The sequence below is a fragment of the Acipenser ruthenus genome, chromosome 34 (genome assembly GCF_902713425.1).
Source record: "Acipenser ruthenus chromosome 34, fAciRut3.2 maternal haplotype, whole genome shotgun sequence".
NCBI lineage: Eukaryota > Metazoa > Chordata > Actinopteri > Acipenseriformes > Acipenseridae > Acipenser > Acipenser ruthenus.
In genome coordinates this window covers 11,822,301-11,846,108 of record NC_081222.1, presented here as the reverse complement: position 1 = coordinate 11,846,108, position 23,808 = coordinate 11,822,301, and the positions used below count along the sequence as shown (strand labels likewise).

General features: G+C 43.2%; 1 protein-coding gene across 1 annotated transcript; it reads right to left on the bottom strand.

The window, feature by feature from the left end:
* Positions 1-2,949: 2,949 nt before the first annotated feature.
* Positions 2,950-22,547, bottom strand: LOC131705037 (uncharacterized). The gene is made up of 4 exons (XM_059007029.1): positions 22,253-22,547; positions 14,988-17,185; positions 7,478-7,554; positions 2,950-4,507 (listed from the first exon to the last, which is right to left on the bottom strand). The coding sequence occupies exons 2-4, from the start codon at positions 17,083-17,085 to the stop codon at positions 4,412-4,414; spliced, it is 2,271 nt and encodes a 756-aa protein (XP_058863012.1). The 5' UTR covers positions 17,086-17,185; positions 22,253-22,547; the 3' UTR covers positions 2,950-4,411.
* Between the last annotated feature and the right edge of the window lie 1,261 nt (positions 22,548-23,808).

The window sequence follows — 23,808 nt, the reverse complement described above, 5'->3', positions numbered from 1 at the left end:
AAAGGGAGGCTCTTATACTCTCTGAACAGCCTCCCTCTGTGCTGGAGGAGTAGAGATAGAGAAAGTGGGGCTTGACTTAAGTTTGAAACACATCATAGCAACTGCATATTTTTGAGATAATGAAAGAAAAAACAATTGTGGGGAAGTCAAAACACCTGTTTTTCAAGTCTGAAATGTAACAGTTAGACAACAGACAAGCTGCATTAGCAGGTATTTCAGCATACCTCGTCTTGTTAAAATTTCTCACAGTAAAAGCATAGCAAAGTGTAATGAAGCAGAGAGAGGTATCGTAAATCATATTAAAAAACAAACCAGGGTAAACTAACCCTTAGAAAAGTGTCCCACAGTAAAAAATAAAGTGGAATAAAGCACGTGGAGGTATGGTGAAGCATATTAATAATATCTTTATATAGCTCCTTTCATAGTGGACCTCCATCACAAAGTGCTTTACAGAGGTAGGCTGTGAACTGTGCATTATATGCAGAGTCACTTCCAATAGGACATGGATTTAACATCTCATCCGCAGGATGGAGCACAAGGAGGTGAAGTGACTTGCTCAGGGTCACACACAGCGAGTCAGTCAGTGGCAGAGGTGGGATTTGAACCGGTGACCTGCTGGACTTTAACCACTGGACCGCACTGCCTCCATGGTGAACTACACTATGGTACAGGAAATGCATAACAAAAAAACCAAGACACTCCTGTTAATATCACCGCCCGCTTAGTCCCATTCACTGCCGTTATATTCTGGGAGCATTAACAGGAGTGATACAAGGCGGGTCTAACTGGAACGCTTTGGGTTCTATTGACGCCTGATTGACAATGCTATGGCGGGTGTTTCTATTATTCTGGCCAGCTCCCTGCTAGTGATTGATGGATGGTGTTTGCTCAGCGCTGGTATACACCGTGTGACAGAGGCACAGTAAAGAAACACAGTATCCTCCTCGCTCCAGTGCCATACCCAACGAGACAAGGTCAAAGTCTCACACTGCTAGCAACAGAAATACACAGCAAGTCTCGTCTCCAAATCGCTTACTCCAGGCTTTAACAAACTCCTGTCCTTATGAAAGGAGAAAAGAAATCCTGTTAGTGTTGCAAAATGAGACACAAAACACCCTGAGAGTGCTGAAGAGAACTTGAAAGACATTTCAGAGGGCTGGATCGCATCAATATCAGGGTCTAGTGCTATAATAAAGACATTTCAGAGGGCTGGATCGCATCAATATCAGGGTCTAGTGCTATAATAAAGACATTTCAGAGGGCTGGATCGCATCAATATCAGGGTCTAGCGCTGTATATTATAAAGACATTTCACAGGGCTGGATCGCATCAATATCAGCGTCTAGTGCTATATATTATAAAGACATTTCAGAGGGCTGGATCACATCAATATCAGGGTCTAGCGCTGTATATTATAAAGACATTTCAGAGGGCAGGATCGCATCAATATCAGGGTCTAGTGCTATATATTATAAAGACATTTCAGAGGGCTGGATCGCATCGATATCAGGGTCTAGTGCTATAATAAAGACATTTCAGAGGGCTGGATCGCATCGATATCAGGGTCTAGTGCTGTATATTATAAAGACATTTCAGAGGGCTGGATCGCATCAATATCAGCGTCTAGTGCTATATATTATAAAGACATTTCAGAGGGCTGGATCACATCAATATCAGGGTCTAGCGCTGTATATTATAAAGACATTTCAGAGGGCAGGATCGCATCAATATCAGGGTCTAGTGCTATATATTATAAAGACATTTCAGAGGGCTGGATCGCATCGATATCAGGGTCTAGTGCTATAATAAAGACATTTCAGAGGGCTGGATCACATCAATATCAGGGTCTAGTGCTATAATAAAGACATTTCAGAGGGCTGGATCGCATCAATATCAGGGTCTAGTGCTATAATAAAGACATTTCAGAGGGCTGGATCGCATCAATATCAGGGTCTAGCGCTGTATATTATAAAGACATTTCAGAGGGCTGGATCGCATCGATATCAGGGTCTGGCGCTATATATTATAAAGGCATTTCAGAGGGCTCGATCTCATCAATATCAGGGTCTAGTGCTGTATATTATAAAGACATTTCAGAGGGCAGGATCGCATCAATATCAGGGTCTAGTGCTATATATTATAAAGACATTTCAGAGGGCTGGATCGCATCAATATCAGGGTCTAGCGCTGTATATTATAAAGACATTTCAGAGGGCTGGATCGCATCAATATCAGGGTCTAGCGCTGTATATTATAAAGACATTTCAGAGGGCTGGATCGCATCAATATCAGGGTCTAGTGCTGTATATTATAAAGACATTTCAGAGGGCTGGATTGCATCAATATCAGGGTCTAGTGCTATATATTATAAAGACATTTCAGAGGGCTGGATCACATCAATATCAGGATCTAGTGCTATATAGTATAAAGGCATTTCAGAGGGCTGGATCTCATCAATATCAGGGTCTAGTGCTATATAGTATAAAGACATTTCAGAGGGCTGGATCACATCAATATCAGGGTCTAGTGCTGTATATTATAAAGACATTTCAGAGGGCTGGATCGCATCAATATCAGGGTCTAGTGCTGTATATTCTAAAGACATTTCACAGGGCTGGATCGCATCAATATCAGGGTTTATTTATATAGTTTATACTTTTACCTGAGTGATTTAACCCAGTATTTGATTCCATATCCATCTAGTTGGGTATTTTTAACATATTAAAGTGATATGAGAAATGTGTGACTTTTTAAAAGACAGTGTTTCTCACTTTGCAAACTGTAAATCTGTGATTCTCACAAGCAAGAAAGCACGGGACAAGCTGAGAACAGTTCCTCGATTGCCCGTTACAAGACATGCCTCTCCTGACGAGCCTCGTGAAATGCGTACAGCGTGTCGTCAAATCTGCGTGCAAAAATACTGAAGGTGCATGAAGAATGACGACTCGCTTTAATAATCAAGAGAATTTATTTAATTCATTAAAAACGGGTACATATCAAAAAATAATAATAAATCAGGCAATATGGGTGCTTATTTCATAAAAATAAAGTCGATCTAAAAACAAAAAATAATTTTTCATTTGAAACGGCTAAAGTGCAAAGGAGTATTTGTATAACTAGATAACGATCACACTAGCGCTTACAGCTAAAACATGCGCAGATCATTAATATCTGTGGAGAGCAAGCACACCAAAAATGACTCTTTCCAGCATTTACAAACGATCTGCACCGGTGCAAAACAGTCTAGATTTACAGTTTAAACTCCTACTCAGTAGACGCATGGTCTGTGTTCAAGCATAACTCTTCAATACAACATGACAGTGAACATCTTCATATGTACATTTGCATCACAGTGCTGTGCAACAGCATGACAATGTGCAACAGAAAAAAAAAAAAATCATAAAATACTAGAATAGATTTTCTATTTTTTGAAACAGTCCCGTAAATAAACACACGGCCCCTTGCAGCTTGTGGATTAGCACGTGGGCCGTTTGCGCGGGTAAACTGCACTGCCTTCTTCCTTATCACTTCTTGTGCTGTAGGTAAACTCCACTCTGAGTCAGGGTGAGCGTGACCTGCAGAACAGGAAGTGGTAAAAAAATCACCAGGAAACTTCAATCTCCAGCCTTCTAGACTGTTTCAATAATAATAATAATAATAATAATAATAATAATAATAATAATAATAATACAAAATAAAAATGGTGCGCCTCGTTCTTTTAACTTGTTAAGGACAGTTATGGGCAAAAGTTTTGTATCACCCTATAGAATTAACTAATTTTGCTTCATGAAGTCCAATGAAACCTGCTGAATTACGTTAACATATTGAATTGACAAATTGAAAAATGTGCCATTTCAAAATCTAACATGAAATACTGTACTACTATTATGGCTTCCGGTAGACTTTTGCAGTTTCTTTGATGGCATGATCTAAATTATATTGATATAGTAAACTCTTAACTACACAGGGATCCTGAGATGCAGGTTGATATATGTGGAACACATGGACGATTTAGCATTTAAAACAGAAAGCCTACAATTTGAAAAGGAGCCACACACATAATGAACAACTCTTGAGTTATAAAACATAGACACTCTGTGGTCAACATCAGGGCAATTCTAGACAAGCATTGTACAGTGATTAACTGGATCCTGCAAGTCGTACATTCCTTTCATCAATACATGCGCTTGTCTGCTGGCCAGCTCATTTCACAATCACCCTTTATTTGTGTGCAGTATTATTGGGGCGCTCTTAAAGGAAAGCGTTTGAAAGCATCGCTCAGCTGTGGACAGTGTGGTCTTCAGTTTTGTGTGCCGAGAGTTTTCAGTTCATTCAGTCCTGGCTGTGAAGGCAGCTCACGGTCTCTCTGGTCAGTTCCAGCATGGTGTGATGGCGTCCCTCTGTCCACTGGTCACTCATCATCGTCTCGGTGTCCGTTCACCAGTCCAGCCTCCCAGCGCTGCAGCAGAGCGATCTTCTGCCCAGGTGTACGGGAGCTTCTGTGAGTCTAAATAAAGAAAACACACACACGGTCAAAACACAGCAGTTATTGTGTCTGGCGTCGACCACAGAACAATCAAGACACCAGAGAGTGCTTTCACTGTTCAAGGATAAACCGGGAGGTGCTTTCACTGTTCAAGGTTCATTTCAAAATGTTTTTAAAAATGCTATCAGTTTTTCGTTGTGGAAAACTACAAAGCAGTGTGTAATTCAATATGTCAACGGAACATTATTCAGCAGGTTTCGTTCGACTTTATGAAGCAGAATTAGTTCATTCTATAGGGTGAAACCTTTAGCCAAAGTAATTTAATAGCGGGTTTATGAAGTCTGGAAACTGCAGACGGTGGATTTATAGCGAAGGTGGCTTTTACATGCGAGCTGGTAAGTTCACTGCCATTTATATTTCTGTACAAAAACAGACATATGTAAAATTCGATAAGATAACTCAACCAGAGAACACATTGAAAGCATTGTAATCGAGATTTATCACCTGATTGGAGACTTTGAAAGTTGTGTTTCACTTGTTTCGTTTTACATAGCTTGTCGGTTCAGATTACTTATTATCTAATGCAAATACTCATAAAAAAAACCCTGCTATAAATCAGATGTAATAAAATGAACACAGCGGCTGGTAAAACAGCGAATCATATTTAACCCTTTGAAGCTGCCTTTTCAGAGTACAAGCTTAGCAAAGCGTTTTGAAGTTATTGCTTCGATAAGAACATGTCTTCACTTTCCAGACGGGTTTCCTCAGGTCCTGGTTTCTGTGCCGTCTTATTGGCTACAGTTCAGTCTGTCAACTCCTTATACGATATTAAACACTTCAGTTAACTCCCGCCTACATTCTAAACAAATCCACTTCCTTCAATCTTCATAGTCAATCCTTTAATCCCATTGGAATCCCATTCTAATCCCAGTGTGTCACTCTGATAGAAGCCCCAGCTAGCAGAGCCATCAGCAGCATCACCAGCAATGCAAACACAATCGAGCCACACAGCACCGTGATCCCCACAGCACACTGCCTGCCTGCCTGGTACACTGCAGCGGATCACCAGCAGGGTGGACTGTGTGATCCTATTGCCATGTATAGGTCAAGGTGTCAATACATAGTTTTAACAGCGTTTTAGTCAAACACATTTGTGTTTGTGAGGGAGGTTATTTGCAACTGAACGAGGAACTTCAAAGCCAACCAGCTGCAGACATTTTTGTTTTTAAATAACCAAAGAAGGACGAGTTTGCATTTATTTAGCATTCAAATGTAATCTTTTTTGTGTATTTAGCCCTCGTTTCACCCTGTAAAAAAAAACATTGAAAAGTCACAAAGTGTTAAAGCACAGGGAAGCATTGTAAAGCACAGAGAGGTGTGGTAAAGCATAGGGAAGCATTGTAAAGCACAGAGAGGTCTGGTAAAGCATAGGGAAGCATTGTAAAGCACAGAGAGGTCTGGTAAAGCATAGGGAAGCATTGTAAAGCACAGAGAGGTCTGGTAAAGCATAGGGAAGCATTGTAAAGCACAGAGAGGCATAGTAAAGCATAGGGAAGCATTGTAAAGCACAGAGAGGTCTGGTAAAGCATAGGGAAGCATTGTAAAGCGCAGAGAGGTCTGGTAAAGCACATGGAATCATTGTAAAGCACAGAGAGGTCTGGTAAAGCATAGGGAAGCATTGTAAAGCACAGAGAGGCATAGTAAAGCATAGGGAAGCATTGTAAAGCACAGAGAGGTCTGGTAAAGCATAGGGAAGCATTGTAAAGCGCAGAGAGGTCTGGTAAAGCACATGGAAGCATTGTAAAGCACAGAGAGGTGTGGTAAAGCATAGGGAAGCATTGTAAAGCACAGAGAGGTCTGGTAAAGCACATTAAATACATAACAAACCAGAATAAACTATAGTAAATTAATAGTGTAACCATGGCAGAAAGAATGAGCAAACTGCAGAATTACCGCAGAATGGCCGCAGTAAATGTACTGCATAAGGGTGTGCTTTTTAGTGTATAAATACTTTTTAACAAGCTGTACAGTTTTACTTGTCTTGTTGATGGGATCGGAGCTGCATGCTGACCTTTGCCTCGCTGTGTTTGATCATAATCTTCAGGTTTGAACAATACCAGCGACGGAGCGACTCATCTGATGAACAGGAGCCACGACACTGTTGTTGTTAAGAGCGATTGTTATAGGGGCGTTTTGCCATTTTAAAAGAATTTGAACCTTTTTTACTCATAGATCCTAAAAGATATCATTACAGAACACTTTTGTCATTCAATCCAAGGAACAGAAAAGCCTTTTTTATTGTTAATTCCTGCAGTACCAAAATACCCTGAGCTGCTTAACAAAGGACAGAAACAAAAGACACGGCGATGAGGGAGAATTTCCAGTATTCTGTAAAAAAAAAAAAGCAATTACGTGTTCTCCATTCGTGCTAGCTGTGTAACAGGACTATCGTCACATCACGCTGTGTAAGGCAGTGTTGCAACGAAAGTATCATTTTATCGCAGGACAAATCACATCGCGTCCGGTATGAACTGACCTTTAGGTTTGGAAACTTAAATACTGCACATAAGAACATAAGAAAGTTTACAAACGAGAGGAGGCCATTCAGCCCATCTTTGCTCGTTTGGTTGTTAGTAGCGTATTGATCCCAGAATCTCATCAAGCAGCTTCTTGAAGGATCCCAGGGTGTCAGCTTCAACAACATTACTGGGGAGTTGGTTCCAGACCCTCACGATTCTCTGGGTAAAAAAGTGCCTCCTATTTTTTTGTTTGCACTGGTTTCCAAAATGCATGTGCCAGACCTACAGAGCTAGTAGAAGTACACTGCACACTGTATCAATATTGTGTCAGCATGTGAGGGTCTCCTCCCTCACATATATGTGAGGGAGGAGACCCTCACACAGCAGCAATCACTTTAACAGAGTGCAGAAAGCATGCTGGAAGGAGGATGGGCTCCACTGCCCTACAGTCCCCCTGTTGCATCACCATTACCTCGGACTGGTCACTGGGTTTTGTGGTGGTCTGTCGAGGGGGCCAGGTCACGTCCAGTTTCCCTTGAGCCAGGCGTTCTGTAATTAAAAAAGCCGGAGAGGTGGTTACACAGTGTCAGAAAATAGAAATACATACAGAGATTTAGAAAGCTGGAGGGTGACGTCCCGAACTGAGCCGTGTAATTAAACCAGCCCAGCTCTAGCCCCGAATAGACGTCCAGACATATAAATCCCAGTGTAATACACAATCCTAAAATTATTTTTCAGGTGCTCACACAACACCGTGACGCCCTTTCCCGAGTGACGTATTCGTTTTTGAGCCGGTACTGAAATCTCATGAACCCTGTTGATTGTTCACCGGGTCGCAGGGACTTTTGCTACTCAGTACGATCATTTTTTAACTTCCTCTGTGCTTCTGACCAGCAGCTTCAACTCAGAGATTTCCAAGCTAAGGAAAACCCCAGCCAATCAAAATGGGTGTCAATCATATCTGGCGCTTTCCTATTGGTGGCTTTGGATATCTCCGCCCCACTCAATCACTGTCAGCTGAGACAGTCAGTAATCACTCTGTAACAGGGGTGGGGTATACGCTGACAGACAGGAGAGAGACTGGAGATTGTGGTTAACACACCACACAGACTCAAAGGTTGCATTTACATATATTTACAATAATGCAAAACACAATGAACAAAACCAAAAGATGGGCCTACAGGTGGCTGAGCGCTCCCGCCACTTCAAGGAAGGTCCAGGAACCTTTAAATAAACTCTGAGTGGGATTCCCTTAACCAGATCCCTATCTCACATCTATACTGAAAGTGGTGAAGCCTGCTGTGTTTTTAAAAGAAGCAGCTGGTAATTGAAGAAGTTCCTAATGTTCCATTGCATCAAAGAGGACTGACTGAACCAGACAGGAGATGGGAGTCATGTGACTTAGCTTGCCTGTCATGTGATTTCATGCTTGACCACACCACAAGATTATTTATTTAATTTTTTTTTTTTTTTTTGCTGTAGTTCTTCCTAACACATGCTTTCTTGAAACTGGAGCAGAGACAGTTCAGGATATCCTCTGTAAAGAAAGAGAGACTCATTGTACCACAAAAAGAGAATTTGGGGGACTCTTAATTTGTGCTCACCAACACGGAGGTCTGCTGTATAGCGCCACTGTGAACTCAAGCAGTTCTACTTCAGTTTAAAACTTTTAAAAGACAGTAAATAATTATATTTTAGTAATCGAGAAAAGTCTTGTAAGACCTGTAGTCGAAACGCTTATCAACGTTTATCAATTTATCACATGAACTGTTCCTGATACAGAAAGTATACAATTATAAAGGAGGCTGTGGTACAGTGGTTAAAGAAAAGGGCTTGTAACCAGGAGGTCCCCGGTTCAAACCCCACCTCAGCCACTGACTCATTGTGTGACCCTGAGCAAGTCACTTAACCTCCTTGTGCTCCGTCTTTCGGGTGAGACGTAGTTGTAAGTGACACTACGGCTGATGCATAGTTCACACACCCTAGTCTCTGTAAGTCGCCTTGGATAAAGGCGTCTGCTAAATAACTAATAATAATAAAAAAAAAGGTTCCTAGTGTTTTGGATTCTTCACCTGATTGGCACGTCCATACACTCTCTAAATCTGACTCTAACTCTATCGTGTGTAATCTCATTTATTAATGGCTTTGCACACACACACACACACACACACACACACACACAACCTCCACTGCACACTGACCTTGGCTTCTTGTTTGCCAGGCAGTTATCTAGCAGCAGTGTTAACCCTTTCAGTCCTGAATTATTTTTGTCGAGCTGAAGGATAAGCGCTTACATTTAGTTCTACGTGACCTCGGACTGGGCGCTAGGAGTCCCACGAGGTTAACCTGCGTCACTAAAGATAAGGCTGGACTTTGAGGTCTGAATGGGTTAAATTAATCACGTGTTAAATCTATGTGAATAGGCATTGTATAACTCCAGGTACTACCACCTGTTTGAAACCAACATGGGTGTCAATATACAACAAAATGCGCACACTCCCATCGCTGTATTGTGCATGGAGAGCTTACTTTTCAAGCTTGTGGTAAGTGTAAAGGACGGGGGTCTATGAGATGGGAGTTTTGCTGACAACGGCCAGCAATTAAACGTTTGCAATGGAAGATGTTTCACTTGTAACGGAACTGCCATATATATATATATATATAATTCCTAGCGCTAAAGCATCTGTAATCGATTCACGTCTCCCTTGCTTCCTAGAGAGAGATCTTTTTCTTGCACAATGAAAGCTAAGCCGTCACAGCCCCGGATTAAGAAGATGAAATCAGCCAGAAAAAAGCTGTTGGCATTCAGCTCCTGGGGATCAGCTTTCAGAGAGACAAAAGAGAGGCGCGCTGGCCTTGATCTGCTGAATGCAGTATAAACTGCTTGACATTAGAGGTGGAATCGGGTGACGGCTTGTGCTGGGAACAGCCACGCCCCTTTGCGTCAGTCCCCTGAGCAAACGATGCGCCAGCGATATAATCCTTTTATAGATCTGTGTAGGTTCAGCTGTGTAAAAAGCAACCTCCTAGCTCATTTACATATTGTTTAGTATCACTTTGGAGAAGTTTCTGTTCTGGCTGTCATCACATCCCGGATACTTTTTCAGCAGGTTAAAGCACAGCTACGGTCTCAACAGAGCGCTCAAACCATTAACCCTTTGTTGCCCACAGTCCAATATATGGAGAAAATAGGCATTAAATAGGTGTGGGGACATACCCTGGACAGTAAAGGGTTAACCTGGCTTTTTTTTGGGGGGGGGGGGGGGGGGGGGGGGGGGGTCTACAAACCAGGCCAGACGCACCCTTGGCCCGGCACGGATTCAGACAAATCCTTCGCAGTGATTGGCTAGTTTCTCGTATGTGATTTAAAATCTGGAACGCAGCAGGATTCTAGGAGGAAAAGCTTCGAGACTCAGCTATCACCAAGGCTAAACTTTAGAGGACTCTAAATCTGACCGTCAGAAAAGCAGGGTTTGAAATATCCGCCCGTTTCACCAGACTGAAGCCTAAACAAAACCGTTTGACCAAGTCAGGGCCTCAAACATTTGAACAACTCATTCAGACCCGGGCAGTACTAATAGAATAGCCGGATGCAGGCTGCAGTTTAAATCAACGTGTGTCATTTCATTTGGTTTCTTTTGTAGGGAGCTGTTAGGGTTAACGGTAACCTAGCAACCACCAAGAATGACGGTCAGTGGGAGTTTTTATGACATGATTCCATTTTCTAAGATTTTTAGCCGAGTTATTAAGCAACACTTGACTAAATTAATTTCGCTTCAATCCAATGTTAAAAGCAGTTGAAAATCTATAGGCAATAAAATGTGCCTTGGGCTAGTATTAGTCATTCACAATGCTAGTAGTGAGTTTACAGTACACAGGCAATCCCTGCTAACAAACAGGCATGAAAATGATTTATATCTGGAGGGCACGCTGTACCGCTCTGGCTAAACGTTTTGCATTACTCTATAGAATGAACCATTCTTGCTTCATTAAGTCGAATAAAACCTGACAAATTAAAAACTGCGACATTTCAAAATCTAACATGAAATACTGTACTACTATTATGGCTTCCTTCTGATTACATGATGTTAAATAAAATATCTAAATTATGTTCATATATTTATGTATTTTTTAATCTGTGTCTTGATCTTAACGTAATGCAAAACGTTTGACCATAGCTGGGGCAGCAGTGTGGAGTAGTGGTCAGGGCTCTGGACTCTTGATCGGAGGGTCGTGGGTTCAATCCCAGGTGGGGGGGGGACACTGCTGCTGTACCCTTGAGCAAGGTACTTTACCTAGATTGCTCCAGTAAAAACCCAACTGTATAAATGGGTAACTGTATGTAAAAATAATGTGATATCTTGTAACAATTGTAAGTTGCCCTGGATAAGGGTGTCTGCTAAGAAATTAATAATAATAATAGCTGTACATTCTTCTTCTTATCCTTCAAGTCCTGCATCATAAACACAATATTGCCCTTTGACAGAGAAAGAATGAATCTTGGTTATAAATCTCCCTCCCAACCTGTGAGGGCGCTGTGTAAAAGGAACAGAGTGCCCCAGACTGGATGGTCTGAAAATTCTGAAAAGTCGGCCATCTAGAAAGGGGGCGGAGCCACGGTACACCAAGGCACCGCCCCAGAATGGAAGCGACGTGGCAACTGCGGATTGGAGGAGAAACAATTGCACTCGCTAACCAAGGGGGAGTGGCTGACGGTACAAAAGGGGGCGTGGCTGAGCGATCTGTTCCTTTGTTAAGGTTGCGAGCGAACCGCTGAAGGAGAATCAAAAACGGACAGTGAGTGTTTATTTTATCATGTCTAATGATATACTTGTTTGTTTATTATTTCACCGATTGCACAGTCGCACTAACTCTGGACTTGTGATCTCGTGTGTGTGTGTGTGTGTGTGTGTCTGTGTGTGTGTTACACAGTTTCGGGACTGTAACCCGTTGTTTGGAACAGTGCGTGTATTGCCTGGCATTAGTATTTGTGATCACCAGACCGGGATTACAAAATAAAGATCCGTTTGGACCGTGAACTTGTGTTGTCTGTCTTGTGTTACGTATCACATCACCTCTACGCCTGCGCACTGCAAACCACTTTCCCACATGGTTGTCTGTTCTTTCAGATTGCCGTGTGGTTCAGATAGTCAGTGAGGTGCGGACATGCACTCTGATGCACCTCAATTTTCTGCTGGCATTGCAGTGTAATAATATATATATATATATATATAGTGTTGTTATTCAGTTTAATAATCCCCAGGAGGTGAGCTGGTGTGGGTAGAGGAGCCCTTTTTTTTTTACTGTAGTTTGCAAACTGGAATGAACTTGATAATAACTCGAAGAGTATCGAATATCCACAGCAGCATTAAGAACGAATTGCACAGGAAATTGCTTATAAATTATGGATGTAATCAGTCATGTAGAAATGAATAACATCTTAGCCTATAAAAAAAAAAAAAGCGCTTCATCTATTTTAGCATGTTTCAATCGCGGACAAAGTGCTAAAAAATAAATTATTATTAATTTCTTAGCAGACGCCCTTATCCAGGGCGACTTACAATTATATCATATGTAATTTTTTTTTTCATACAATTACCCATTTATACAGTTGGGTTTTTACTGGAGCAATCTAGGTAAAGTACCTTGCTCAAGGGTACAGCAGCAGTGTCCCCCCCACCTGGGATTGAACCCACGACCCTCCGGTCAAGAGTCCAGAGCCCTGACCACTACTCCACACTGCTAGGGTTACATGGCGGTGTCTGTGAATCTGTCCACGTTTTTATCTGCATGTCGCACTGAGAGGTGATTCCACGTACTGTAAAAGCATTTTCATTTACCATGATTCCAGCTTGCTTGCTGAATCACACCTAGATCTTAAATATCCACGTTACATGAAACTGTGCACTGCGTCGCACTGACAGCGCTAACGCTGGATTTCCAGCCGCGGAGATGGATGTTTCTGACGTGCTTGTTTGAACGAAGGAAAAAACACAGAACTGAACAATTCCATAATCTCACTGCAGGTCTCTCAAGGGGCCTGTTTCTTATTAACTGCCCATATTTGCTTCTGGGGTAAATCTCAAATGCCAGGGCTAACTTGAACTTCACAGCGATTTGAACCCGTGTCCTTTCCACAGCTGCACAAGAGCGATGAAACTGTAACTATCCAAAGCGTTGAATGAAGTGTTAAATTAAGATGGCAAAGTACCGACATTCTAAACTGCTTACTTAAATCCAACTGAAAACAAATCCCGGGCTTTTGATTAAAAAAAAAAAAAAACATTTAAATAAGTCGTGATCAGGCGTGATTGTTAGTATTGGCTGTCTCTCTGTTTCCTTCAGGTGTGCAATGACTTTAACCCTTTCAGTCCCGCGTTATTTGTCGAAAATGAAGTTATAGAATTCAAAAGAAACTATTTTACTGAGTATATACGAGAACAGGTTAAGGGATAAGGTTAATCAAACTGATTCAGATTGCTGTGTGGTGCCCAGCCTTAACAGAGAACACCCAGAGCAGCAGAATTCACGAAATAGCCTTAATGATTAATGGGACAGCCAGTATCAGGGGCAGAACGATGACTTATCTATTTACTATTTATCAGTGTTCTGAAATGTCATTTATTTTTGAATGGATTGAGACCACAACCACACTACCCTCCATCTGGAACCGCATGATGTTTTGCCTCAGTTCAGCTGAATACAATTAAAATACTGACATTACCAGTCTGCTTCTAATACAGCCTTTAGACACCCCGGATCCAGTATTCATAAGCACTCTGGTGTGCAGGACAGCTTTGCTCTGATTATATTTGTAATGCAAATGAAAGTCATGCACGGGCACGGCAGTTTCCTCAATGTGAAGATAGTGTGCTGGAATCAACGCTGGGGCTGCGCCTTGTTAAGCTGCCTTCTGTCCTTAACCATGGTGAAAAACACACACAGGTCAGATCCAGTGTAATTTTATACACATTTACACTATACACATATATTCATAAAAAACATGACTGTAACAGGGCTAAAAAAAAAAATGGCTTTTCAGATTTAATGACCAATATGTAAAAGTGTAAAGGTTAGTTAAGTAGATCATTGAAATGCTGCATTAAGGGCAGCAGTGTGGAGTAGTGGTTAGGACTCTGGACTCCTGACTGGAGGGTCGTGGGTTCAATCCCAGGTGGGGGACACTGCTGCTGTACCCTTGAGCAAGGTACTTTACCTAGATTGCTCCAGTAAAAACCCAACTGCATAAATGGGTAATTGTATGTAAAAATAATGTGATATCTTGTAACAATTGCAAGTCGCCCTGGATAAGGGCGTCTGCTAAGAAATAAATAATAATAATAGCTATATTAAAATGACTGTGTATCTAACGTCAGTATCAGTGTAAGTATTACCTGAGAAGTAAGAAGGATGTGAACACTTTCTTACACAGAGTTAGAAATACATGGAACAGCCCACCAGGTAAAAACACCAGGATCATTAATAAACGGATTAGACTCTGTCCTGTTGTCTTAGACCGCTCTATAGGGGAATGGTGCGTTTGGAAGAGCCTTGATGGGAACTTTTCTTAACTTCCTCATAATATATAAACTGCCAACTGGCTTTTAACAACTAGCCACTAATGAAAGAGGCTACTGGAACATAAAATATAGCAAGCATGCTTATCTGAAAGAAATGAAAACATGGGGAATCGCTGAAGGGCATTTATACAGAGAAATATAATCGTACAATTTCTGTCAGCATGAGCCAAATGAATTATTGAATGGTGAAATACAGTACTGACCACTGCAGTGCACACTGCAGCATGTTAGAGAGGTAATTATAAATGCAATGCTACCGGAATACTTATTAAAGCAGTTTTATATTTATATTCTATACACTTGACAAAGTTTCGATTAGAAGACACTGAGAAAGATCATGGCTAGTCAAAAGGCTTGCCATTGAAATGATTCCGTTAGCATTTCCAATGGTATTTCACTGACCTGATGGAGTGGGGGAGCTTCTTGAAACGTGTCCACCGTTGGTGCTTGCAATCCTGGGTTTGCCGCTCTCCTGGTTCCCCTCGTTCCCATACAGGCTGTACCTCTGCCTGTGCAGCTCCTGCTCCCTCTGCTTGGCTGCCAGGATGTCCTGCTCCACCAGCGTCTGGGGCTCCCTGGATGTGCGAAGCTTGAAAAAGGGGTTCTCCGTGGGTGAGGCGTCTCCGTTTACAGCCGGCCCTTTGTCGGATGCATTCCCCCTGGAGAACATGTTTTCAGAATCCAGGATGATGACCTTCTCCCCTTGAGAGGAATTGATAGCCCGGGTGGGTGGGGGGACCGGCTGGGGAGAATAAGACGGTGTGGCAGCATGAAGCTGGAATGTGTTCTCCAAGATGATGACGTTGGGGCCTTCAGCCAAAGATGGGCCTCTGGGGGCCTCTGAGACGTTGGAAGACCTTGAAGAGTTTGAGGAGCTCCAGGAGGAAGCGTTTGAACCTTCAGCCGAGGGATTCTGGGCCAGCGTCTCTAAGCTTTTTCTCCTTTCTCGCACGCTTTGCCCTGGGCTGGCGTTCAGAAAGTCAGTGGATGCAGACAGCTTCTTAGACACAGGATGCTCCGGCTCTTGGAACTGCTCAAAGAGAAGCTTCTTCTCCTGGAGTTCCTGCCATGCCCCCCGGTCGTAGACCCCCAGGACCTTCCCCAGCTGCACCAGGTCTTCCTCCCTCTTGGTTTCCAGCTGGATCTGCTTCTTCATCTGCAGCCCGGCGAACTGTCTGTCCTTTCCCTTGCTGGAGTTCACCGGCAAGGGCTTGGACAAAATAGGCTTCCTGATTGGGATCTCCACGTACTCCTCAGACACACACGGTCTGGAGATCCCCCTGGCCCTTCTCAGGCTGTCCTCCCGCTTCTGGGCCAGACGGATGCCCCTCTCAATGGGAGTCTCGTTGGCAGGAGGAGTGTCCAAGGTGCCTTCAAGTTCCAGCGTGCTGCCGGGGGAGAAATCGGCAGACACCCCGCTGTCACTCATGTTGTCGGAGGCGCTGTCTCCGTTTTCCACTTCCATTCTGCTTCTGCTGGGTTGATTAGGAGCCTCAGCAGCCTCCTCTCGCGTGCCTGGAAGAAGCAGACTGTCTCCTGGGCGCTGTGATCCCAGCCTCATATCCTTCTCTGTCTCAGCGTCTCCCTCCCAGGCTGCTCCCTGCTTAGCTCCACCTGCTAATCCACCTTCCTGTAGCCCTTCCCCCTCTCCACTCTCCAGCACGCTGAGCTCCCCGAGGGAACTCTCATTGGCCAGCTCCGGGACAACAGTTGCTAGGGGTGGCGGCTCTGCAGGCACCTGTTCCTTGTGCGCCTGCTGCAAAGCTGAGTGGGGAAGGAGCGCCCTCTTGTGGTCCTCCTGAGGTACTGCACTGTGTCCGGAGTCTCTCAGAACACCCAGTTTGGCTGGAGGTGTAGCTTCAGGAAGAGGGCCGAGCTGAGTTTCTTTTACATCTTTACATGAAATTCTGGTGAGTTCCAAATCCGCTGTGATGCTGTCCAGGCTATCACCAGCCTGCCCGAGAATGGGATCTGAGAGATTCTCAATCTGGTTTCCTTCTGCTTTATCTGTTTTCAAACACCCCTCAACAGATCTTCCTTTGTCTTCTAAGTTCTTCCCTTCCAACACGGCGGTTGACCCCTCACTCATTTCCAAACCCATTTTGGGAAGGTCATTAAGGGGAACCCTGTTTCCAGTGGCTGGTGTTTCCCCTGGAACCGGAATGCCTGGTGCACCATCACCCTTGCTGTCATTGGGGCTATGGCTTCGAGGCTCACTAGCGCCCTCCTGTGAGCAGGTTGGGTTCTGGCAGCCTGTGCTAGCAGGTAGACAGCATTGCGGAGTGATGCTCACGCAATCCTCTAAAGATCCTTCTGGAAGTTTCACCTCCGGAGATTCTGGGGAAAGGGTATTGTCAGGTGACCCGTCTTGGTCAGGGCAGCCGGGCCAGCCTTCTTCAGCTGTGCAAGTTGAAAAAGCCTCGTTCATTTCGCTGCGCTCTTTGTCTGAACCGCTGTCCTCTTCTGCTTTGACAGAACTCTGGGTGTGCTGGGTTGCCATGGCGTTGGTTTCACTCACACACACATCCAGAAGATGCTCAGATCGTTGTCACGGAAACCTGGTGGGCGGCAGGGGGTTGATAGCCCTCGTCTCAAGGAATCTGAAATCGAAACGTTGCAAATGGGTTTCTGTGACACAAAGCAGGCAGTTTAGTTTACAAGTACGTTAAATCAGAATTCTTAATATCCACAAAATGCACAGTGTTTTTAACTGCTTAAACAGTGTGATTTCTTCCATGCTTCAATTCTGTTTTGTGCTGGGCTGAAAACTGGTCATACCTGTAATTATGAGAATATGAGAAATATTTACGAATGAGAGGAGGTCATTCTGCCCATCAGCACTCGTCCTAGCAGCTGATTGATCTCAGAACTTTGTCAAGTCGGGGTCTTAAAGGATCCCAGTGATTCAGCATCAACAGCATGACTAGGTAACCCATTCCATCCCTTCACCACTCTCTGTGTGAAGAAGAGTCTCCTTCAGCAACATGACTAGGTAACCCATTCCATCCCCTCCCCACTCTCTGTGTGAAGAAGAGTCTCCTTCAGCAACATGACTAGGTAACCCATTCCATCCCCTCCCCACTCCCTGTGTGAAGAAGAGTCTCCTTCAGCAACATGACTAGGTAACCCATTCCATCCCCTCACCACTCTCTGTGTGAAGAAGAGTCTCCTTCCCTCTGTCCTGAAGTCTGTTTCCACTTCATTTCTAACTGGGTTCTCTGGTCCTGTGTTTAAAGTATTGGTCAGGGTTAACTTTGTCAAGTCAAGATTTGAAAGGCTTCAATCAAGCCCCCTTAATTCTTCTTTGATCCAGGCTGAATAGATTCAGTTCCTTCAGCCTATATTAATGGTCGTATGCAGTCTGGTACCAGTACAATGGTACAGTATCATTGTCCAGTAGCGAATTCTCAGATAAAACTAAAAGCAGTAACTCTTTGTGGAACTGTGTTGTTTCTCTTGACGTAGTTTTAGCTACTTTTTTTGCGGTACATTCTACTAACGCATTCTACCGATAGCTCACACTGTAACTGTGAATAGAAATTCAGTTAATTTGGTTACTTATTCCCAGGAAGGTGTTTGTTGTTCCTCTGTAAAGGTCATTATGGTGACTTTACTATGCAGTACAGGACTGAAATAGCCTATTACTGAATCAGATCATTTAATTTGCAAAATTCTCTGCTGACACAGAAATTACCTTAATCCTCTTATCTACTGTCCCTCTGCAGCTCAGCAAACCTAGAGCTGAGTAACTGTCATGCGCATTGATCTCAAACACAGAGATCTCAAACACAGAGATCTCAAACACAGACATCTCAAACACAGAGATCTCAAACACAGACATCTCAAACACAGAGATCTCAAACACAGACATCTCAAACACAGAGATCTCAAACACAGAGATCTCAAACACAGAGATCTCAAACACAGACATCTCAAACACAGACATCTCAAACACAGGCTGATCACCAGGAGACACACTGCTTCCCTCCCTCCCAGTCCCTCCTCAGCTCCACTAGAGTCACACTGCTTCCCTCCCTCCCAGTCCCTCCTCAGCTCCACTAGAGCCACACTGCTTCCCTCCTTCTCAGTCCCTCCTCAGCTCCACTAGAGCCACACTGCTTCCCTCCCTCCCAGTCCCTCCTCAGCTCCACTAGAGCCACACTGCTTCCCTCCCTCCCAGTCCCTCCTCAGCTCCACTAGAGCCACACTGTTTCCCTCCCTCCCAGTCCCTCCTCAGCTCCACTAGAGCCACACTGCTTCCCTCCCTCCCAGTCCCTCCTCAGCTCCACTAGAGCCACACTGCTTCCCTCCCTCCCAGTCCCTCCTCAGCTCCACTAGAGCCACACTGCTTCCCTCCCTCCCAGTCCCTCCTCAGCTCCACTAGAGCCACACTGCTTCCCTCCCTCCCAGTCCCTCCTCAGCTCCACTAGAGCCACACTGCTTCCCTCCCTCCCAGTCCCTCCTCAGCTCCACTAGAGCCACACTGCTTCCCTCCCTCCCAGTCCCTCCTCAGCTCCACTAGAGCCACACTGCTTCCCTCCCTCCCAGTCCCTCCTCAGCTCCACTAGAGCCACACTGCTTCCCTCCCTCCCAGTCCCTCCTCAGCTCCACTAGAGCCACACTGCTTCCCTCCCTCCCAGTCCCTCCTCAGCTCCACTAGAGCCACACTGCTTCCCTCCCTCCTAGTCCCTCCTCAGCTCCACTAGAGCCACACTGCTTCCCTATGAAGACAGATCTTTGTCCGGTATTGATCCTCTTAGTCAAAACAAACCCTATGTCTTGTCTGATACAATCCAGTGGAAAAACAAAAAAAAACCAGCAGTCGTTTAGCACACATGTGCAGATAACGGAATAGGAACCGCTGTGTCATTTTTATTTTTCCTTTTGCTTTTGAATACTAAAGTGTTCTCAGTGCATTGACTGCTGTCGATTTTGTTACCTGTCTAATAATCAGATTAGTGTTACAGCAAAAAGCGTTTGAGGAGCTCCAGAGCTTTTAGTTTCCAGAGTGTGATGAAAAACTGAAGCAATATAAGAACTGGAAAGAATGACACCCTATGTGATTTAACTTTGAAGTGTTGAAGGGTTTACCGCAGTGAGGACAGCGGGTGGGGGAAGTGAACAAGCAGCTGCTGAAACAGGTCCGCAGTGAAGCTAAGGAGGTCACACGTTATTGACAGTGTTTAATACACACAGGGGAGTGAGACCTTACTGTAAATACAACAGGGCAACAGGGAACACCATGTTCCATTTTCAGCATGGTTCATACATCGTACAGCACTCCAGGTCTGGGGATAAGGAGAAATTCAATTTTGTTGTGGATTTTTTTAAATTTACCTTTTTATGATGTCATTCTAAACACACGGACTAAAACACTGTGTTTTATTTCAGATATATTTGTAACAAGTCTAGTTAAATCTGCTTTGACCTGAGTACGGGAGCTGTTCCAGCATTTGAAGACATTGAGAAATAAGAACATAAGAACATAAGAAAGTTTACAAACGAGAGGAGGCCCCATTCAGCCCGTCTTGCTCGTTTGGTTGTTAGTAGCTTATTGATCCCAGAATCTCATCAAGCAGCTTCTTGAAGGATCCCAGAAATACGTCTCATCAGAATGTTTGTCATTGACTTGATGGCGTTTCTTTTAGTAAATTCAGCCCGGTTGGGGGTTTAATAGTTAAGGGTGAGATGGGCAAAAAGAGTGACCCTCCTTTCCCGATTTGAGTTTCACTCCCTGGGCTTAAACACACCTTGAAGGTGACATTCATACCCTTAGCAGCTTGTAGCTACTTGCTTTCCAGGAAGTGGCAAGCAGGTTTCAGGGTGAGGAGTAAGTGTGTGTGTGTGTGTGTGTGTGTGTGTGTGTGTGTGTGTGTGTGTGCTTACAGTGGAAAAACTACCACTGGACGACACAAACAAACTGGAGTGGAAACAAGGCATTCTTCTGGGAAAGACAGCTCAGAGCCACATCAGAATTTCACTAAACAGACACCAATGTATTTTAACATAAACTTGATTGTGTTTTTCTTTTTAATCTAACCTAAAAAAAAAATCTAGCTATATTAAGATCTTTATTAAGTACAGAAGTAGTGGACTTACTTTTAAATGGTGATGTTAGTCCAAAACTTGAATGCACAGGAGTCAAAACCGTGGAAGAATGTTTAGCACAAGTTAAAAATGACCCCTTCTTACACGTTTTCTTTTCGTTATAGCCTACTAACATTTAAAAACGTGTCTAACGCAAATGCTTCCAGACATCTCAGTCGTGGCGCCAGGGGTACTCAGTCCACAGTGACCACAATTAAGACTCACCTCTTCAAACAGCACCTGTAGAACTCCTCTGTTGTATCCTGGGACACTATCACCCTTCATTTAAATATGCTTTATTTTGCTCTTATCTGCCCCCTATTTTACTGCATTTAATCCTGTACCTCAGAATATTGTAATCTCCCAAGTGTTTAATCTGTAGTATTTTGTACTTAATCATATCCTGATGTAACTATCACTACTTAATCATATCCTGATGTAACTTTCACTATTATCTGCTGTATTATTGAATTGTGGTTTGTCACACTTGAGAATTATTGTATTTCTTGTTCTTATTGTATGACTTATATTGTAACACTTGAATGTATTTGTATTTGCTTGCGATTGTAAGTCGCCCTGGATAAGGGCGTCTGCTAAGAAATAAATAATAATAATAATTCAAATCGGGACACATATTTCTCGTCGGTTACCTCAGCTAGTTAATAAAGAACGGAGCGCAGTTTGCGTAGCGTAGCGGTACAGTGACCGTTTTGAAAGCTCGTAGGTACACATTAACTTTATTATAACCGTGTGGACTTCCGCTAGTAAATGATTAAATACGAATTTAAATTGACTGGAGAGACAGGCTGGAAAAATACATCCCCCCCTTTCAAATGTGTTTTTCTTGCACGTTTTAATGCGTTCTCAATTTGTAATGTTTCAAAACACCACCAAGTATAATGGTAATATTATGGGGAACAATTCATGTAATTAAATACAATTTAAAAAAAAAAAATAGAAAAGTGTTAAACTTAAAATATATAAAAAAAGTTATATTTTTATATGTTAAATAATTGGTGTGATTTTAAAACATGCATATAATTGGTTAATTTAGAAATACAGTAGCGCTTATTATTATTATTATGATTATTATTATTATTATTATTATTATTATTATTATTTATGTAATTATTTATTTATTTATTTATTTATTTGTTTATTTATTTGTTTATTTATTTATTTATTTATTTATTATTATTTATTTCTTAGGAGACGCCCTTATCCAGGGCGACTTACAGTCGAAAGCAAATACATTTCAAGAATCACAGTACAAGTATTATTTGTATATCTTATTTAAATAATTTATTTTCCAAAATTTTAATTTCTAGAAATTCCACCTTTTAAAAAAATGATTAATTTACTTGTGTTTTTGACGAAGAAAACTCGCAGTTTTCTTTCAAGACTTACGCGCAACTTTCAACTGTTGGGCAAACTTTAAATCTTCAGTTTCTTAAACTGCATAAACCAAACGCTGTTCTCTTCCCTTGTGGAGGGTGCGGTGCAACACAGTCCGTTAAAGCGAGCTTCATAAACCCGTGCGTAGTTTAGTCTATTCCCGGTAACAAAACCATTCCACCCACCTTCTAGGAGACTGCGTGCTGTTGAGCGCCTGTGATCCGGTTTGTTGTAACAGCAATGACAAGTTAATTCTAAATGTAACAAATCCAATCCAGCAACCAGTTCACCTCCCACCGCCGCTTCGGACTGCGCTCGCCCTCAAATCCTCGCAAATGCCCAGTCAGCATTTACAGTGTCTGCCAGTCGTGACATTGTAGGATTTAGAAGAGGTATTAACGACCTCCCTTTCAATCTCCCCCTTTCTATTTCTCTCTCTCTTTGAATACAATAGGACTGCAACGCTTCCCGGTGAAGCACTGTCCCACTCAAGCTAAGGGCAGTTTTTTTTTTACAGAGGGTGATACGGTATAGACGCTCATGTTGAAGGCGTCCGTAAATAGATTTTGCAGAGGTTAAGAACTGAGTAACCACAATGCAAAAGAGACGGGCTCGCCTGCATTGGTGGTTTTAGAGCATCTAACGCAGTGACTCGCACAACACAGTGGCGCCCACACACATGTAAAAGTGGGTGTGAGGTGGGGGGGCTGACACAACACCGCCTGTTACACTGGCAAAATAAACATTAAAACACTAGAATGACAAATATGCGGTGTGATGAGCAAGTGCTGTTAACTGGAGTGTGATATTATTATTATTATTATTATTATTATTATTATTATTATTATTATTATTATTATTATTATTATTTATTTCTTAGCAGACTTCCTTACCCAGGGCGACTTACAGTTGTCTACAAAGAATTACAGTACAATTAAGAGCAAGCTAGAAAATACAATGACTTCAGTCCTAATAAGAGCAAATACAAAACACAGTACGGTTTGATATGGGGGCAGTTCAAGAGCAGATAACAGTGTTGATAGTTATATCAGGGTTAGATACGAGTGCAGGTGAAATACAAGATCCTACAGATTGGGTTAAGAGCAGGATTAAACACAGTAAAATAGGGAGTTTCACAGGTGCTGTCTGAAGAGGTGAGTCTTGAGGAGGCGCCGGAAGATGGTCAGGGACTGGGCAGTCCTGACATCTGTAGGAAGGTCATTCCACCACTGCGGGGCGAGGGTGGAGAAGGAGCGGGCTCTGGAGGCAGGGGAGCGTAGCGGAGGTAGAGCTAGTCTTCTAGTGCAGGCGGAGCGGAGAGGTCGAGTGGGGGTGTAGGGAGAGATGAGGGTCTGGAGGTAGCTGGGGGTTACCAGGGTTACTCCGAGGTTCCTGGCTGGGGAGGAGGGAGAGATTGTGGTAGATTCCAGAGGAACGGAGATAGAGAGATCAGAGGAAGAGGAGGAGGAGGAGGAGGAGGGAAAGAAAAGGAGGTCAGAGTTTGAGAGGTTGAGTTTGAGGTGATGCGAGTGCATCCAGGAGGAGATAGCAGACAGACAGGTAGAGATACGGGAGGGGATGGTGGGTAAGGAGAGGAAATTCTGTCAAAGCGCCATTGTAAATTCTGTTATCATATGTTCTAGTACTGACAACTGAAAATTATTCTAGGACAAAACGCGTCAGTAAAACCACTCCCCGCCATTGTGGCCAGCAGAGCCCCCTAGTGTTTGCTCAGCGGTAC

What these genes read in the sequence shown, in the direction of transcription:
- LOC131705037 (XM_059007029.1), bottom strand. Translation starts at nt 17,085, where the DNA reads ATGGCAACCCAGCACACCCAGAGTTCTGTCAAAGCAGAAGAGGACAGC. An exon ending in AAGCTCCCCCACTCCATCAG is followed by an intron (nt 7,555 to 14,987) that starts GTCAGTGAAATA and finishes TTTTAATTACAG; the next exon opens with AACGCCTGGCTCAAGGGAAA. An exon ending in AACCCAGTGACCAGTCCGAG is followed by an intron (nt 4,508 to 7,477) that starts GTAATGGTGATG and finishes TTCTTTATTTAG; the next exon opens with ACTCACAGAAGCTCCCGTAC.